General features: G+C 55.4%; 1 protein-coding gene across 3 annotated transcripts in view; it reads right to left on the reverse strand.

The window, feature by feature from the left end:
• The window catches only part of LOC138747189 (transcription factor NF-E2 45 kDa subunit-like), a 90,739-nt gene that overhangs the window by 4,942 nt on the left and 67,364 nt on the right, over positions 1 to 18,433 (reverse strand). For all 3 annotated transcript variants that reach the window (XM_069906180.1, XM_069906181.1, XM_069906179.1), the window contains exons 2-3: positions 17,403 to 17,465; positions 16,392 to 16,586 (exon numbers count right to left, since the gene is read on the reverse strand). In XM_069906180.1, the coding sequence (XP_069762281.1) occupies positions 16,392 to 16,586; positions 17,403 to 17,450 (243 nt within the window). In that variant the 5' untranslated portion in view covers positions 17,451 to 17,465. The remainder of the gene's footprint in view (positions 1 to 16,391; positions 16,587 to 17,402; positions 17,466 to 18,433) is intronic.

Raw genomic sequence — 18,433 nt, forward strand, 5'->3', positions numbered from 1 at the left:
TGGGTGCACATGAGTGAAGCTCCCTCCACACTGTCTCATCAAATACTCTCGGGGTCAGACAGTGATGCTCTTTCCACACTCTCCCATCACACACTCCCAAGGTCAGACACACACTCCACAGAGTTCAAACACAGAGTGAAGCTCCCTCCGCACCATCCCATCACACTCTCTTAGGGTCAGACATAGGGTGCAGCTCCCTCTACACCGTCCCATCACAAACTCCCGTCGTCGGACACAGAGTGAAGCTCCCTCCACACTGACCCATAACACAATCCGGGGTCAGATACACAGTGAAGCTCACTCCACACCATCCAATCACACTCTCCGGGGTCAGACACAGGGTGAAGGTCACTCCACACCGTACCATTACAGAATGAAGCTCCCTCCACGTTGTCCATCCACACCCTCCTCTGGTCAGACATAGAGTGAATCTCCCTCACACCCTCTGGTTCAGACACAGTGTGCAGCTCCCTCCACACCATCCAATCACACACTCCGGGGTCAGACACAGGGTCAAGTTACCTCCACACAGTCCCATCACACACTCCAGGGTCAGACACAGTGTGAAGCTCCCTCCAAACACTGTTCCATCACACATTTCCGCGGTCAGACACATTGAAACTCCTTCCACACTGTACCTCCACACCTTCCTGGGGTCAATCACAGAGTGAAGCTCCCTCCAGACCGTCCCGTCACACATTCCTGGGGTCAGACAGAGGGAAGCTCTATCCATATCTCCGAGGTTCAGTCACAGAGGGAAGCTTGTTCCACACTGTCCCATCACATCCTCCGAGGGTCAGACACAGAGTGATGCTCCCTCCACACTGTCCCATCTCACACTCCCGGGTTCAGAAACAGAGAAGCCCCCTCCACACCATCCCATCACACACTCCCAGGGTCAGACACACACCCTCCACTGGTCAGAAGCAGATTTTATCCCCCTCCACATCCTCTTGGGTTGAGACGCATGCCAAGCTTTCTCCACACCGTCCCATCACACACTCCCAGGGTCAGACACACCCTCTTCTGGTCAGAAGCAGATTTTATCCCCCTCCACATCCTCTTGGGTTCAGACACATGTCAAGCTTCCTCCACACCATACCATCACAAACTCCCAGGGTCGGACACAGAGTGAAGCTCCTTCCACACAGTGCCATGACACAATCCAGGGGTCAGATACACAGTGAAGCTCACTCCACACTGTCCTTGCACACCTTCCTGGGGTCAATCGCAGAGTGAAGCTCCCTCCAGACCGTGAAGTTCCCTCCAGTCCATCCCATCATATTTTCCTCGGATCAGACACAGAGGGAATCTCCCTCCACACCGTCCCATCACACACTCACGGGGTCAGACACACTGTGAAGCTCCCTTCACACACACAGTGTTCCATCACACACTTCCGCGGTCAGACACGTTGAAACTCCTTCCACACTGTACCTCCACACCTTCCTGGGGTCAATCACAGAGAGAAGCTCCCTCCAGACCGTCCCATCACACACTCCCAGGGTCAGACACAGGGTGAAGCTCCCTCCACACAGTCCCATCACACACTCCCAGGGTCAGACACACAGTGAACCTCCCTCTACACCGTCGCATCACACCCTCCCGGGGACAGACACAGTGAAGCTCCCTCCACATCGTCCCATCACACACTCCCAGGGACTGAGTGAAGCTCCCACCACACCGTCCCATCACACACTCCCAGGATCAGACACACAGTGAAGCTCCCTCCACACCGTCCCATCACACAGTCCCAGGGACTGAGTGAAACTCCCACCACAGCGTCCCATCGCACACATCACATCCCATCGCAGAGTGAAGCTCCGTCCACACCGACCGTCACACACTCACGGGGTCAAACAGAGTGAAGCTCTATCCACACCTCCTGGGGTCAGACACAGAGGGAAGCTCGTTCCACACTGTCCCATCACACCCTCCTGGAGTTAGACACAGAATGGAGCTCCCTCCACACTGTCCCATCTCACACTCCCGGGTTCAGAAACAGAGAAGCCCCCTCCACACCGTCCCATCACACACTCCCAGGGTCAGACACACACCCTCTTCTGGTCAGAAGCAGATTTTATCCCCCTCCACATCCTCTTGAGTTCAGACACATGTCAAGCTTCCTCCACACCATACAATCACACACTCCCAGGGTCAGACACACAGTGAAGCTCCCTCCACACCGTCCCATCACACACTCTCGGGGTCAGGTGCAAGAGTGAAGCTCCCTCCATACCATCCCATCACAAACTCCCAGGGTCAGACACAGAGTGAAGCTCCTTCCACACAGTGCCATTACACAATCCAGGGGTCAGATACACAGTGAAGCTCACTCCACACTGTCCTTGCACACTTTCCTGGGGTCAATCGCAGAGTGAAGCTCCCTCCAGACCATCCCATCATATTTTCCTCGGGTCAGACACAGAGGGAACCTCCCTCCACACCGTCCCATCACACACTCACGGGGTCAGACACAGGGTGAAGCTCCCTTCACACACACAGTGTTCCATCACACACTTCTGCGGTCAGACACATTGAAACTCCTTCCACACTGTACCTCCACACCATCCTGGGGTCAATCACAGAGTGAAGCTCCCTCCAGACTGTCCCATCACACCCTCCCGGGGTCAGACACACAGTGAAACTCCCACCACACCGTCCCATCACACACTCCCAGGGACTGAGTGAAGGTCCCACCACACCGTCCCATCACACACTCCCAGGGTCAGACATACAGTGAAGCTCCCTCTACACCGTCCCATCACACACTCTCGGGGTCAGGCACAAGAGTGAAGTTCCCTCAGTACCATCCCATCACAAACTCCCTGGTTCGGAGACAGTGAAGCCCGTTCCATCACACACTTCCGCAGTCACACACATTGAAACTCCTTCCACACTGTACCTCCACACCTTCCTGGGGTCAATCATAGAGTGATGCTCCCTCCAGATCGTCCCATCACACACTCCCGGGGTCAGACACAGAGTGTAGCTCCCTCCACTCTGTCCCATTACACACTTACGGGGTCACACACAGTGTGAAGCTCCCTCCACGCACACACCGTTCCATCACACACTTCCGCAGTCAGACACATTGAAACTCCTTCCACACTGTACCTCCACACCTTCCTAGGGTCAATAACAGAGTGAAGCTCCCTCCAGACCGTCCCATCACACATTCCTGGGGTCAGACAGTGGGAAGCTCAATCCACACCTCCGAGGTTCAGACACAGAGGGAAGCTTGTTCCACACTGTCCCATCACACCCTCCTGGGGTCAGACACAGAGTGAAGCTCCCTCCACACTGTCCCATCTCAGACTCCCGGGGTCAGAAACAGAGAAGACCCCTCCACACCGTCCTATCACACAATCCAAGGGACAGACGCACAACCTCCTCTGGACAGAAGCAGAGTTTATCTCCCTCCACATCCTCTTGGGTTCAGACACATTGAAACTCCTTCCACACTGTTCCTCCACACCTTCCTGGGTCAATCACAGAGTGAAGCTCCCTCCAGACCGTCCCATCACACACTCCCAGGGTCAGACACAGGGTGAATCTCCTTCCACACAGTCCCATCACATACTCCCAGGGTCAGACGCACAGTGAACCTTCCTCCACACCGTAGCATCACACCCTCCCGGGGTTAGACACACAGTGAAGCTCCCTCCACACCGTCCCATCACACACTCGCAGGGACAGAGTGAAGCTCCCACCACACCGTCCCATCACACACTCCCAGGGCCAGACACATAGTGAAGCTCCCTCCACACCGTCCCATCACACAGTCCCAGGGACTGAGTGAAACTCCCACCACAGCGTCCCATCACACACTCCCAGGGACTGAGTGAAGGTCCCACCACACCGTCCCATCACACACTCCCAGGGTCAGACATACAGTGAAGCTCCCTCTACACCGTCCCATCACACACTCTCGGGGTCAGGCACAAGAGTGAAGTTCCATCCGTACCATCCAATCACAAACTCCCTGGTTCGGACACAGTGAAGCCCACTCCACACCATCCAATCACACACTCAGGGGTCAGACACAGGGTCAAGTTACCTCCACACAGTCCCATCACACACTCCAGGGTCAGACACAGTGTGAAGCTCCCTCCATCCACACACTGTTCCATCACACATTTCCGCGCTCAGACACATTGAAACTCCTTCCACACTGTACCTCCACACCTTCCTGGAGTCAATCACAGAGTGAAGCTCCCTCCAGACCGTCCCATCACACATTCCCCGGGTCAGACACAGAGTGAACCTCCCTCCACTCCGTCTCATCACACATTCCTGGGGTCAGACAGAGGGAAGCTCTATCCATATCTCCGAGGTTCAGTCACAGAGGGAAGCTTGTTCCACACTGTCCCATCACACCCTCCGAGGGTCAGACACAGAGTGATGCTCCCTCCACACTGTCCCATCTCACACTCCCGGGTTCAGAAACAGAGAAGCCCCCTCCACACCGTCCCATCACACACTCCCAGGGTCAGACACACATCCTCCTCTGGTCAGAAGCAGATTTTATCCCCCTCCACATCCTCTTGGGTTCAGACACATGTCAAGCTTCCTCCACACCATACAATCACACACTCCCAGGGTCAGACACACAGTGAAGCTCCCTCCACACCGTCTCATCACACACTCTCGGGGTCAGGCGCAAGAGTGAAGCTCCTTCCATACCATCCCATCACGAACTCCCAGGGTCGGAACAGAGTGAAGCTCCTTCCACACAGTGCCATTACACAATCCAGGGGTCAGATACACAGTGAAGCTCACTCCACACTGTCCTTGCACACTTTCCTGGGGTCAATCGCAGAGTGAAGCTCCCTCCAGACCATCCCATCATATTTTCCTCGGGTCAGACACAGAGGGAACCTCCCTCCACACCGTCCCATAACACACTCCCGGGGTCAGACACAGAGCTAAGCTCCCTCCACACCGTCCCATCACACACTCACGGGGTCAGACACAGTGTGAAGCTCCCTTCACACACACAGTGTTCCATCACACACTTCTGCGGTCAGACACATTGAAACTCCTTCCACACTGTACCTCCACACCATCCTGGGGTCAATCACAGAGTGAAGCTCCCTCCAGACTGTCCCATCACACACTCCCAGGGTCAGACACAGGGTGAAGCTCCCTTCACACACACAGTGTTCCATCACACACTTCTGCGGTCAGACACATTGAAACTCCTTCCACACTGTACCTCCACACCATCCTGGGGTCAATCACAGAGTGAAGCTCCCTCCAGACTGTCCCATCACACCCTCCCGGGGTCAGACACACAGTGAAACTCCCACCACACCGTCCCATCACACACTCCCAGGGACTGAGTGAAGGTCCCACCACACCGTCCCATCACACACTCCCAGGGTCAGACATACAGTGAAGCTCCCTCTACACCGTCCCATCACACACTCTCGGGGTCAGGCACAAGAGTGAAGTTCCCTCCGTACCATCCCATCACAAACTCCCTGGTTCGGAGACAGTGAAGCCCGTTCCATCACACACTTCCGCAATCACACACATTGAAACTCCTTCCACACTGTACCTCCACACCTTCCTGGGGTCAATCAAAGAGTGATGCTCCCTCCAGATCGTCCCATCACACACTCCCGGGGTCAGACACAGAGTGTAGCTCCCTCCACTCTGTCCCATTACACACTTACGGGGTCACACACAGTGTGAAGCTCCCTCCACGCACACACCGTTACATCACACACTTCCGCAGTCAGACACATTGAAACTCCTTCCACACTGTACCTCCACACCTTCCTAGGGTCAATCACAGAGTGAAGCTCCCTCCAGACCGTCCCATCACACATTCCTGGGGTCAGACAGTGGGAAGCTCAATCCACACCTCCGAGGTTCAGACACAGAGGGAAGCTTGTTCCACACTGTCCCATCACACCCTCCTGGGGTCAGACACAGAGTGAAGCTCCCTCCACACTGTCCCATCTCAGACTCCCGGGGTCAGAAACAGAGAAGACCCCTCCACACCGTCCTATCACACAATCCAAGGGACAGACACACAACCTCCTCTGGACAGAAGCAGAGTTTATCTCCCTCCACATCCTCTTGGGTTCAGACACATTGAAACTCCTTCCACACTGTTCCTCCACACCTTCCTGGGTCAATCACAGAGTGAAGCTCCCTCCAGACCGTCCCATCACACACTCCCAGGGTCAGACACAGGGTGAATCTCCTTCCACACAGTCCCATCACATACTCCCAGGGTCAGACGCACAGTGAACCTTCCTCCACACCGTAGCATCACACCCTCCCGGGGTTAGACACACAGTGAAGCTCCCTCCACACCGTCCCATCACACACTCGCAGGGACGGAGTGAAGCTCCCACCACACCGTCCCATCACACACTCCCAGGGCCAGACACATAGTGAAGCTCCCTCCACACCGTCCCATCACACAGTCCCAGGGACTGAGTGAAACTCCCACCACAGCGTCCCATCACACACTCCCAGGGACTGAGTGAAGGTCCCACCACACCGTCCCATCACACACTCCCAGGGTCAGACATACAGTGAAGCTCCCTCTACACCGTCCCATCACACACTCTCGGGGTCAGGCACAAGAGTGAAGTTCCATCCGTACCATCCAATCACAAACTCCCTGGTTCGGACACAGTGAAGCCCACTCCACACCATCCAATCACACACTCAGGGGTCAGACACAGGGTCAAGTTACCTCCACACAGTCCCATCACACACTCCAGGGTCAGACACAGTGTGAAGCTCCCTCCATCCACACACTGTTCCATCACACATTTCCGCGCTCAGACACATTGAAACTCCTTCCACACTGTACCTCCACACCTTCCTGGAGTCAATCACAGAGTGAAGCTCCCTCCAGACCGTCCCATCACACATTCCCCGGGTCAGACACAGAGTGAACCTCCCTCCACTCCGTCTCATCACACATTCCTGGGGTCAGACAGAGGGAAGCTCTATCCATATCTCCGAGGTTCAGTCACAGAGGGAAGCTTGTTCCACACTGTCCCATCACACCCTCCGAGGGTCAGACACAGAGTGATGCTCCCTCCACACTGTCCCATCTCACACTCCTGGGTTCAGAAACAGAGAAGCCCCCTCCACACCGTCCCATCACACACTCCCAGGGTCAGACACACATCCTCCTCTGGTCAGAAGCAGATTTTATCCCCCTCCACATCCTCTTAGATTCAGACACATGTCAAGCTTCCTCCACACCATACAATCACACACTCCCAGGGTCAGACACACAGTGAAGATCCCTCCGCACCGTCCCATCACACACTCTCGGGGTCAGGCGCAAGAGTGAAGCTCCTTCCATACCATCCCATCACGAACTCCCAGGGTCGGACACAGAGTGAAGCTCCTTCCACACAGTGCCATTACACAATCCAGGGGTCAGATACACAGTGAAGCTCACTCCACACTGTCCTTGCACACCTTCCTGGGGTCAATCGCAGAGTGAAGCTCCCTCCAGACCGTGAAGTTCCCTCCAGTCCATCCCATCATATTTTCCTCGGATCAGACACAGAGGGAATCTCCCTCCACCGTCCCATAATACACTCCCGGGGTCAGACACACTGAAAAGCTCCCTTCACACACACAGTGTTCCATCAGACACTTCCGCGGTCAGACACATTGAAACTCCTTCCACACTGTACCTCCACACCTTCCTGGGGTCAATCACAGAGTGAAGCTCCCTCCAGACCGTCCCATCACACACTCCCAGGGTCAGACACATGGTGAAGCTCCCTCCACACAGTCCCATCACACACTCCCAGGGTCAGACACACAGTGAACCTCCCTCTACACCGTCGCATCACACCCTCCCGGGGACAGACACAGTGAAGCACCCTCCACATCGTCCCATCACACACTCCCAGGGACTGAGTGAAACTCCCACCACAGCGTCCCATCGCACACATCACATCCCATCGCAGAGTGAAGCTCCGTCCACACCGACCGTCACACACTCATGGGGTCAAACAGAGTGAAGCTCTATCCACACCTCCTGGGGTCAGACACAGAGGGAAGCTCGTTCCACACTGTCCCATCACACCCTCCTGGAGTTAGACACAGAACGGAGCTCCCTCCACACTGTCCCATCTCACACTCCCGGGTTCAGAAACAGAGAAGCCCCCTCCACACCGTCCCATCACACACTCCCAGGGTCAGACACACACCCTCTTCTGGTCAGAAGCAGATTTTATCCCCCTCCACATCCTCTTGAGTTCAGACACATGTCAAGCTTCCTCCACACCATACAATCACACACTCCCAGGGTCAGACACACAGTGAAGCTCCCTCCACACCGTCCCATCACACACTCTCGGGGTCAGGTGCAAGAGTGAAGCTCCCTCCATACCATCACATCACAAACTCCCAGGGTCAGACACAGAGTGAAGCTCCTTCCACACAGTCCCATCACATAATCCCAGGGTCAGACACACAGTGAACCTCCCTCCACACCGTCGCATCACACCCTCCCGGGGTTAGACACACAGTGAAGCTCCCTCCACACCGTCCCATCACACACTCGCAGGGACAGAGTGAAGCTCTCACCACAGCGTCCCATCACACACTCCCAGGGACTGAGTGAAGGTCCCACCACACCGTCCCATCACACACTCCCAGGGTCAGACATACAGTGAAGCTCCCTCTACACCATCCCATCACACACTCTCGGGGTCAGGCACAAAGGTGAAGTTCCCTCCGTACCATCCCATCACAAACTCCCTGGTTCGGACACAGTGAAGCCCACTCCATACCATCCAATCACACACTCAGGGGTCAGACACAGGGTCAAGTTACCTCCACACAGTCCCATCACACACTCCAGGGTCAGACACAGTGTGAAGCTCCCTCCATCCACACACTGTTCCATCACACATTTCCACGCTCAGACACATTGAAACTCCTTCCACACTGTACCTCCACACCTTCCTGGGGTCAATCACAGAGTGAAGCTCCCTCCAGACCGTCCCATCACACATTCCCCGGGTCAGACACAGAGTGAACCTCCCTCCACTCCGTCTCATCACACATTCCTGGGGTCAGACAGAGGGAAGCTCTATCCATATCTCCGAGGTTCAGTCACAGAGGGAAGCTTGTTCCACACTGTCCCATCACACCCTCCGAGGGTCAGACACAGAGTGATGCTCCCTCCACACTGTCCCATCTCACACTCCCGGGTTCAGAAACAGAGAAGCCCCCTCCACACCGTCCCATCACACACTCCCAGGGTCAGACACACATCCTCCTCTGGTCAGAAGCAGATTTTATCCCCCTCCACATCCTCTTGGGTTCAGACACATGTCAAGCTTCCTCCACACCATACAATCACACACTCCCAGGGTCAGACACACAGTGAAGCTCCCTCCACACCGTCCCAACACACACTCTCGGGGTCAGGCGCAAGAGTGAAGCTCCCTCCATACCATCCCATCACAAACTCCCAGGGTCGGACACAGAGTGAAGCTCCTTCCACACAGTGCCATTACACAATCCAGGGGTCAGATACACAGTGAAGCTCACTCCACACTGTCCTTGCACACCTTCCTGGGGTCAATCGCAGAGTGAAGCTCCCTCCAGACCGTGAAGCTCCCTCCAGACCATTCCATCATATTTTCCTCGGGTCAGACACAGAGAGAATCTCCCTCCACACCGTCCCATAAACACACTCACGGGGTCAGACACAGTGTGAAGCTCCCTTCACACACACAGTGTTCCATCACACACTTCCGCGGTCAGACACATTGAAACTCCTTCCACACTGTACCTCCACACCTTACTGGGGTCAATCACAGAGTGAAGCTCCCTCCAGACCGTCCCATCACACACTCCCAGGGTCAGACACAGGGTGAAGCTCTCTCCACACAGTCCCATCACACACTCCCAGGGTCAGACACACAGTGAACCATCCTCCACTCCGTCAGGCACATTGAAACTCCTTCCGCACTGTACTTCCACACCTTCCTGGGGTCAATCACAGAGGGAAGCTCCCTCCAGACCGTCCCATCACACATTCCTGGGGTCAGACAGAGGGAAGCTCTATCCATATCTCCGAGGTTCAGTCACAGAGGGAAGCTTGTTCCACACTGTCCCATCACACCCTCCGAGGGTCAGACACAGAATGATGCTCCCTCCACACTGTCCCATCTCACACTCCCGGGGTCAGAAACAGAGAAGCCCCCTTAACACCATCCCATCACACACTCCCAGGGTCAGACACACCCTCCTCTGATCAGAAGCAGATTTTATCCCCCTCCACATCCTCTTGGGTTCAGACACATGTCAAGCTTCCTCCACACCATACAATCACACACTCCCAGGGTCAGACACACAGTGAAGCTCCCTCCACACCGTCCCATCACACACTCTCGGGGTCAGGCGCAAGAGTGAAGCTCCCTCCATACCATCCCATCACAAACTCCCAGGGTCAGACACAGAGTGAAGCTCCTTCCACACAGTGCCATTACACAATCCAGGGGTCAGATACACAGTGAAGCTCACTGCACACTGTCCTTGCACACCTTCCTGGGGTCAATCGCAGAGTGAAGCTCCCTCCAGACCGTGAAGCTCCCTCCAGTCCATCCCATCATATTTTCCTCGGGTCAGACACAGAGGGAATCTCCCTCCACACCGTCCCATCACACACTCACGGGGTCAGACACAGTGTGAAGCTCCCTTCACACACACAGTGTTCCATCACACACTTCCGCGGTCAGACACATTGAAACTCCTTCCACACTGTACCTCCACACCTTCCTGGGGTCAATCACAGAGTGAAGCTCCCTCCAGACCGTCCCATCACACACTCCCAGGGTCAGACACAGGGTGAAGCTCCCTCCACACAGTCCCATCACACACTCCCAGGGTCAGACACACAGTGAACCTCCCTCTACACCGTCGCATCACACCCTCCCGGGGACAGACACAGTGAAGCACCCTCCACATCGTCCCATCACACACTCCCAGGGACTGAGTGAAGCTCCCACCACACCGTCCCATCACACACTCCCAGGATCAGACACACAGTGAAGCTCCCTCCACACCGTCCCATCACACCCTCCCGGGGACAGACACAGTGAAGCACCCTCCACACCGTCCCATCACACAGTCCCAGGGACTGAGTGAAACTCCCACCACAGCGTCCCATCGCACACATCACATCCCATCGCAGAGTGAAGCTCCGTCCACACCGACCGTCACACACTCACGGGGTCAAACAGAGTGAAGCTCTATCCACACCTCCTGGGGTCAGACACAGAGGGAAGCTCGTTCCACACTGTCCCATCACACCCTCCTGGAGTTAGACACAGAACGGAGCTCCCTCCACACTGTCCCATCTCACACTCCCGGGTTCAGAAACAGAGAAGCCCCCTCCACACCGTCCCATCACACACTCCCAGGGTCAGACACACACCCTCTTCTGGTCAGAAGCAGATTTTATCCCCCTCCACATCCTCTTGAGTTCAGACACATGTCAAGCTTCCTCCACACCATACAATCACACACTCCCAGGGTCAGACACACAGTGAACCTCCCTCCACACCGTCCCATCACACACTCTCGGGGTCAGGTGCAAGAGTGAAGCTCCCTCCATACCATCCCATCACAAACTCCCAGGTTCAGACACAGAGTGAAGCTCCTTCCACACAGTCCCATCACATACTCCCAGGGTCAGACACACAGTGAACCTCCCTCCACACCGTCGCATTACACCATCCCGGGGTTAGACACACAGTGAAGCTCCCTCCACACCGTCCCATCACACACTCGCAGGGACAGAGTGAAGCTCCCAACACACCGTCCCATCACACACTCCCAGGGCCAGACACATAGTGAAGCTCCCTCCACACCGTCCCATCACACACTCCCAGGGACTAAGTGAAGGTCCCACCACACCGTCCCATCACACACTCCCAGGGTCAGACATACTGTGAAGCTCCCTCTACACCATCCCATCACACACTCTCGGGGTCAGGCACAAGAGTGAAGTTCCCTCCGTACAATCCCATCACAAACTCCCTGGTTCGGACACAGTGAAGCCCACTCCACACCATCCAATCACACACTCCGGGGTCAGACACAGGGTCAAGTTACCTCCACACAGTCCCATCACACACTCCAGGGTCAGACACAGTGTGAAGCTCCCTCCATCCACACACTGTTCCATCACACATTTCCGCGCTCAGACACATTGAAACTCCTTCCACTCTGTACCTCCACACCTTCCTGGGGTCAATCACAGAGTGAAGCTCCCTCCAGACCGTCCCATCACACATTCCCCGGGTCAGACACAGAGTGAACCTCCCTCCACTCCGTCTCATCACACATTCCTGGGGTCAGACAGAGGGAAGCTCTATCCATATCTCCGAGGTTCAGTCACAGAGGGAAGCTTGTTCCACACTGTCCCATCACACCCTCCGAGGGTCAGACACAGAGTGATGCTCCCTCCACACTGTCCCATCTCACACTCCTGGGTTCAGAAACAGAGAAGCCCCCTCCACACCGTCCCATCACACACTCCCAGGGTCAGACACACATCCTCCTCTGGTCAGAAGCAGATTTTATCCCCCTCCACATCCTCTTAGATTCAGACACATGTCAAGCTTCCTCCACACCATACAATCACACACTCCCAGGGTCAGACACACAGTGAAGCTCCCTCCACACCGTCCCATCACACACTCTCGGGGTCAGGCGCAAGAGTGAAGCTCCTTCCATACCATCCCATCACGAACTCCCAAGGTCGGACACAGAGTGAAGCTCCTTCCACACAGTGCCATTACACAATCCAGGGGTCAGATACACAGTGAAGCTCACTCCACACTGTCCTTGCACACCTTCCTGGGGTCAATCGCAGAGTGAAGCTCCCTCCAGACCGTGAAGCTCCCTCCAGACCATTCCATCATATTTTCCTCGTTCAGACACAGAGGGAATCTCCCTCCACACCGTCCCATAACACACTCCCGGGGTCAGACACAGAGCTAAGCTCCCTCCACACTGTCCCATCACACACTCACGGGGTCAGACACAGTGTGAAGCTCCCTTCACACACACAATGTTCCATCACACACTTCCGTGGTCAGACACATTGAAACTCCTTCCACACTGTACCTCCACACCTTCCTGGGGTCAATCACAGAGTGAAGCTCCCTCCAGACCGTCCCATCACACACTCCCAGGGTCAGACACAGGGTGAAGCTCCCTCCACACAGTCCCATCACACACTCCCAGCGTCAGACACACAGTGAACCTCCCTCCACACCGTCGCATCACACCCTCCCGGGGTCAGACACACAGTGAAGCTCCCTCCACACCGTCCCATCACACACTCCCAGGGACTGAATGAAGCTCCCACCACACCGTCCCATCACACACTCCCAGGGTCAGACACACAGTGAAGCTCCCTCCACACCATCCCATCACACAGTCCCAGGGACTGAGTGAAACTCCCACCACAGCGTCCCATCACACACATCACATCCCATCGCAGAGTGAAGCTCTATCCACACCTCCTGGGGTCAGACACAGAGGGAAGCTCATTCCACACTGTCCCATCACACCCTCCTGGGGTCAGACACAGAATGGAGCTCCCTCCACCCTGTCCGATCACACACTCCCGGGGTCAGACACACAGTGAAGCTCCCTTTACAGTGTTCCATCACACACTCCCGGGGTCAGACACAGAGAAGCTCCCTCCACACAGTCCCATCACACACTCATGGGGACTGAGTGAAGGTCCCTCCACACCGTCCCATCACACACTCCAAGGATCAGACATAGAGATGATCCTTCCACACCATCCCATCACACACTCCCAGGGTCAGACACAGAGGGAAACTCCCTCCACACCGTCCCATCACATACTCCTGGGGACAGACACACAGTGAAGCTCCCTCCACACAGTCCCATCACACACTCTCGGGGTCAGGCACAAGAGTGAAGCTCCCTCCGTACCATCCCATCACAAACTCCCAGGGTCGGACACAGAGTGAAACTCCCTCCACACAGTCCCATCACACACTCTCGGGGTCAGGCACAAGAGTGAAGCTCCCTCCGTACCATCCCATCACAAACTCCCAGGGTCGGACACAGAGTGAAGCTCCCTCCACACAGTCCCATTACACAATCCAGGGGTCAGATACACAGTGAGGCTCACTCCACACTGTCCTTACACTCCTTCCTTGGGTCAATCGCAGAATGAAGCTCCCTCCAGACCGTGAAGCTCCCTCCAGACCATCCCATCACATTTTCCTGTGTTCAGACAGAGTGAAGCTCTATCCACACCTCCTGGGGTCAGACACAGAAGGAAGCTCCCTCCACACCGTCCCATCACACACTCCTGGGGTCAGACACAGAGGGAAGCTCCCTCCACACCGTCCCATCACACACTCCTGGGGCCAGACACACAGTGAACCTCCCTCCACAATGTCACACACTCACGGAGTCAGACACAGTGTGAAGCTCCCTCCACACACACGCCGTTCCATCACACACTTCCGCGGTTAGACACATTGACACTCCTTCCACACAGAACCGCCACACATTCCTGGGATCAATCACAGAGTGAAGCTCCCTCCAGACCGTCCCATCACACATTCCTGCGGTCAGACAGAGTGAAGCTCTATCCACACCTCCTGGGGTCAGACACAGAGTGAAGCTCCCTCCACACAGTCCCATCACACACTCCCAGGATCAGACACAGAGAATTCTGAACTTTAAATGAATGGGAGGGGAGGTAGGGAGGGTGGGATGGGAAGAGGGAGGTAGGGGGGAGAAAACGACACTGTATATATTTGAAAAGGAAAATGTATGTATCTTGATCAATGTGGTTTATCGTGTGAAAAATAAAAAAAATTTAAAAAAAAGATCAGACACAAGAACATCCTTTTACACCATCCCATCACATACTCCCAGGGTCAGACAAAATGCAGCTCCTTCCACACTGTCCCATCACACACTCCTGGAGTCAGACACAGGGTGAAGCTCCCTTTTCACCATCCCATTACACACTCTCGGGATCAGGCACAGAGAAGTTCCTTCCTCACCATCCCATCACCCACACCCAGGGTCAGACAGAGTGCAGCTCCCTCCACACTGTCCCATCACACACACTCCCGGGGTCAGACACAGAGTGAAGCTCCCTCCACACCATCCCATCACACACTCACGGGGTCAGACACACAGTGAAGCTCCCTCCGAAGCTCCCTCCACACCGTCCCATCACACATTCCCGGGGTCAGACGCAGAGTGAAGCTCCCTCCACACCATCCCATCACACACTCCCGGGGTCAGACACAGGGTGAAGCTCCATCAACACTGTCCCATTCCACACTCCCGGGGTCAGTCACAGATTGAAGCTCCCTCCACACCGTCCCATCACACATTCCCGGGGTCAGACGCAGAGTGAACCTCCCTCCACACCATCCCATCACACACTCCCGGGGTCAGACACAGGGTGAAGCTCCATCAACACTGTCCCATCACACACTCACAGGATCAGACACAGAGAACATCCTTCCACACCATCCCATCACCCACTCCCAGGGTCAGACAGAGTGCAGCTCCCACCACACCATCCCATCACACACTCCCAGGGTCAGAGACAAGCTCCCACCACACCGTCCCATCACTCACTCCCAGGGTCAGATACACAGAGAAGCTCCCTCCACACCACCCCATCACACACTCCCGGGGTCAGACACAGAGTGAAGCTCCCTGCATTCCATCCCATCACACACTCCCGGGGTCAGACATACAGTGAAGCTCCCTCCAGACCGTCCCATCACACAATTCAGGGGTCAGACACAGAGTGAAGCTCCCTCCACGCCATCCCATCACACACACCCGGGGTCAGACACAGAGTGAAGCTCCTTCCACACTCTCCTGTCGCACACTCTCGGGATCAGACACAAAGTGAAGCTCCCTCCACACCCTCCCAGGGTCAGACACAGAGTGAAGCTCCCACCACACTGTCCCACCACACCCTCCTGGTGTCAGACACAGAGGAAAGCTCCGTCGACACCCTGCTGGAATCAGAAACTATGAAGCTTTTTCCACGCTTTCCTATGGGTCAGACAGTGTGAAGCTCCCTCCATACTGTCCCATCGCACACTTCCGGGGTCAGAGAGAGTGTAGCTCCGTCCACACTGTCCCATCACACACTCCTGGGGTCAGACACCAAGTGAAGCTCCCTCCACACCGTCCCATCACACACTCTTGGGGTCAGACACATTGTGAAGCTCCCTCCACACCATCCCATCACACACTCCTGGGATCACACACATTGTGAAGCTCCCTCCACACCTTCCCTTCGCACGCTCCCGGGGTCAAACCCAGTGAAGCTCCCTCCTCTCACTAACCTGTAGTTCAGTCAGTGACATGAGCTCCTGCCAGTTCAGTTCCACGTCAGCTGGTTGTTCGTGCTGTGCACAATCCCCGGGAGAGGGTAGGAATTGTGGAACATTTCCATCTGGAAGCAGAGGGAAGGAACCATTCGAGAGTCCATTCTGAGAATCGTAGTTCAGTTCCAGGTTGGGGTTCTGCCGCACTGTGAACTGTTGGACAGAGATTGAGTGACAGTGTGAGCTAGTTGAGCCAGAGGATACCAACGGGATCGCGAGGAGACCATTCAGACCATTCCACACCGATCCACTCCCCCCTGTACCCATTCCCTTCGACTCCTCTGTTTATCCAATCTCCCCCAATAGCCTTCAATATATCAGTGATCTGGCCCTATTGTCCTCAGAGGCAGGGACCCCCTCATTTCCTCTGAGTGATGTCCCTCCCCCACTTTGGTTTTAAACAATTGTCCCCTGATCCTGTTAAACTGTCCCCTGGTTTGAGATCCTCCCACAGTAGAAACACCTCCACATCTCCCCGTCGATCCCCCTCAGGATTGGAGAGGTTTGAAGAAGGTCACCCCTCATCCTCCCAAACTCCTGGGAGCACAGACCCCAACCTGTTCAGTCCCTGTCGAAGGGACCCCTTCATCCTTGGAACAAGCCCCAGAATCTCCTCTGGATGCCCATTAATGAACATTCTACCCAACGTCTCCAATCCTTCCTGAGTGTCCTGTCCCATCACAATCCCACCCCTCCCCTCCCCTCCCCTCCCCTCCCCTCCCCTCCCCTCCCTTTCCCTCCCCTCCCCTCCCAGTCCATCTCTTGGGATGAGAGGGGAGGAGATTGGAGGGAGTGGGATAAGGAATGAAAGGGAGAGGGGATTTGGAGGGAGTGTCGGGAGAGAGGATTTGGAGGGAGTGTTGGGAGAGAGGATTTGGAGGGAGTGTTGGGAGAGAGAATTTGGAGGGGATGTGAGGGGGGGTAGTGGAAGGATGGGGGAGTGGGACTGGCCAGGACTGGGACTCTCACCTCTGTGCCAGTTGCTGGAAATGAGAGGGGATAGTCAGTGGAACACATCCAGCAGGGCAGCTCCTGGGGAGCAGAGATAAGGGTGCTGGTTATCACCATCCGCAGATATGTCCCTCCCCCTTCCTCGCGCGAGCTCACACATAGGCAAACCTACAAATGAGTAAGGAGCAGATGTAGACCACTCTCCCCCTCCAGTGATGCTCTCCCATTCGACGACCACCTCCTCCACATTCCCTCTATCCTTCACCCCCCCATTCATCAAGAACCCAATTCCCACCCAGCCTCTTGGGACATCCCACCCACTCCAGGGATGGGTCCAGTAAACCTGTGAACTGCTCCCAATACACTAATGCCCTTCCTTGAATGAGGAGATGGACACTGTCCCCTGCTCCGTTGGTCTGGTCTCCCTGACTCCCCGCACAACCTCCCCACTTCTGTATCCATGCGGTAACCGGTCACATCCTGTGTGCTTTCCTCATCACTGCTGGAGCCGTACACGAGACCCCGGTGAATCAGTGGAACACCCAGAGCACTCTGGGTCTTCGAACTCTGCCACCATTCAAAGAAATTTTTTTTACATTCCTGCCGGCGCAGAGAAAAAAACATTTTCTCTCATTATCCCCCATTTGCCATCCCTCTGACTGTAGCTTTGTTGTGTGTCCCCTGTCTCACACGGTGACCTGATCTGTATAGACCCCAGTCAGAACTATTGGTGAAGTTACCCCTTTCTCTGTCTCCGGGAGAAGGAGGAAAAGAAAGGGGGATCTGACCTCCTTTCCTCCTTCCTCTGACTTTATCCCCCTCCTGCTCCCTCTCTCCTCTTTCTCCCCTCTCCCTCCCTCACTCCACTCTCTACCCCATTGACTTCCGCAGCTCCCCACTGGGTTTGTTCCCCTAGCATTAAAAACCCCTCCCACCAAAGCAATAAAATGGGTATCCCCGCAGCCCTCGAAACCTGTCTCTCAGGCAGCCCCCTGTTAATGCCCTCTCCCCTGGGGTGACGATTACCCTCACCCCACTTCCGGGACAAT

This window comes from Narcine bancroftii, chromosome 12 (assembly GCF_036971445.1).
Source record: "Narcine bancroftii isolate sNarBan1 chromosome 12, sNarBan1.hap1, whole genome shotgun sequence".
Lineage (NCBI taxonomy): Eukaryota > Metazoa > Chordata > Chondrichthyes > Torpediniformes > Narcinidae > Narcine > Narcine bancroftii.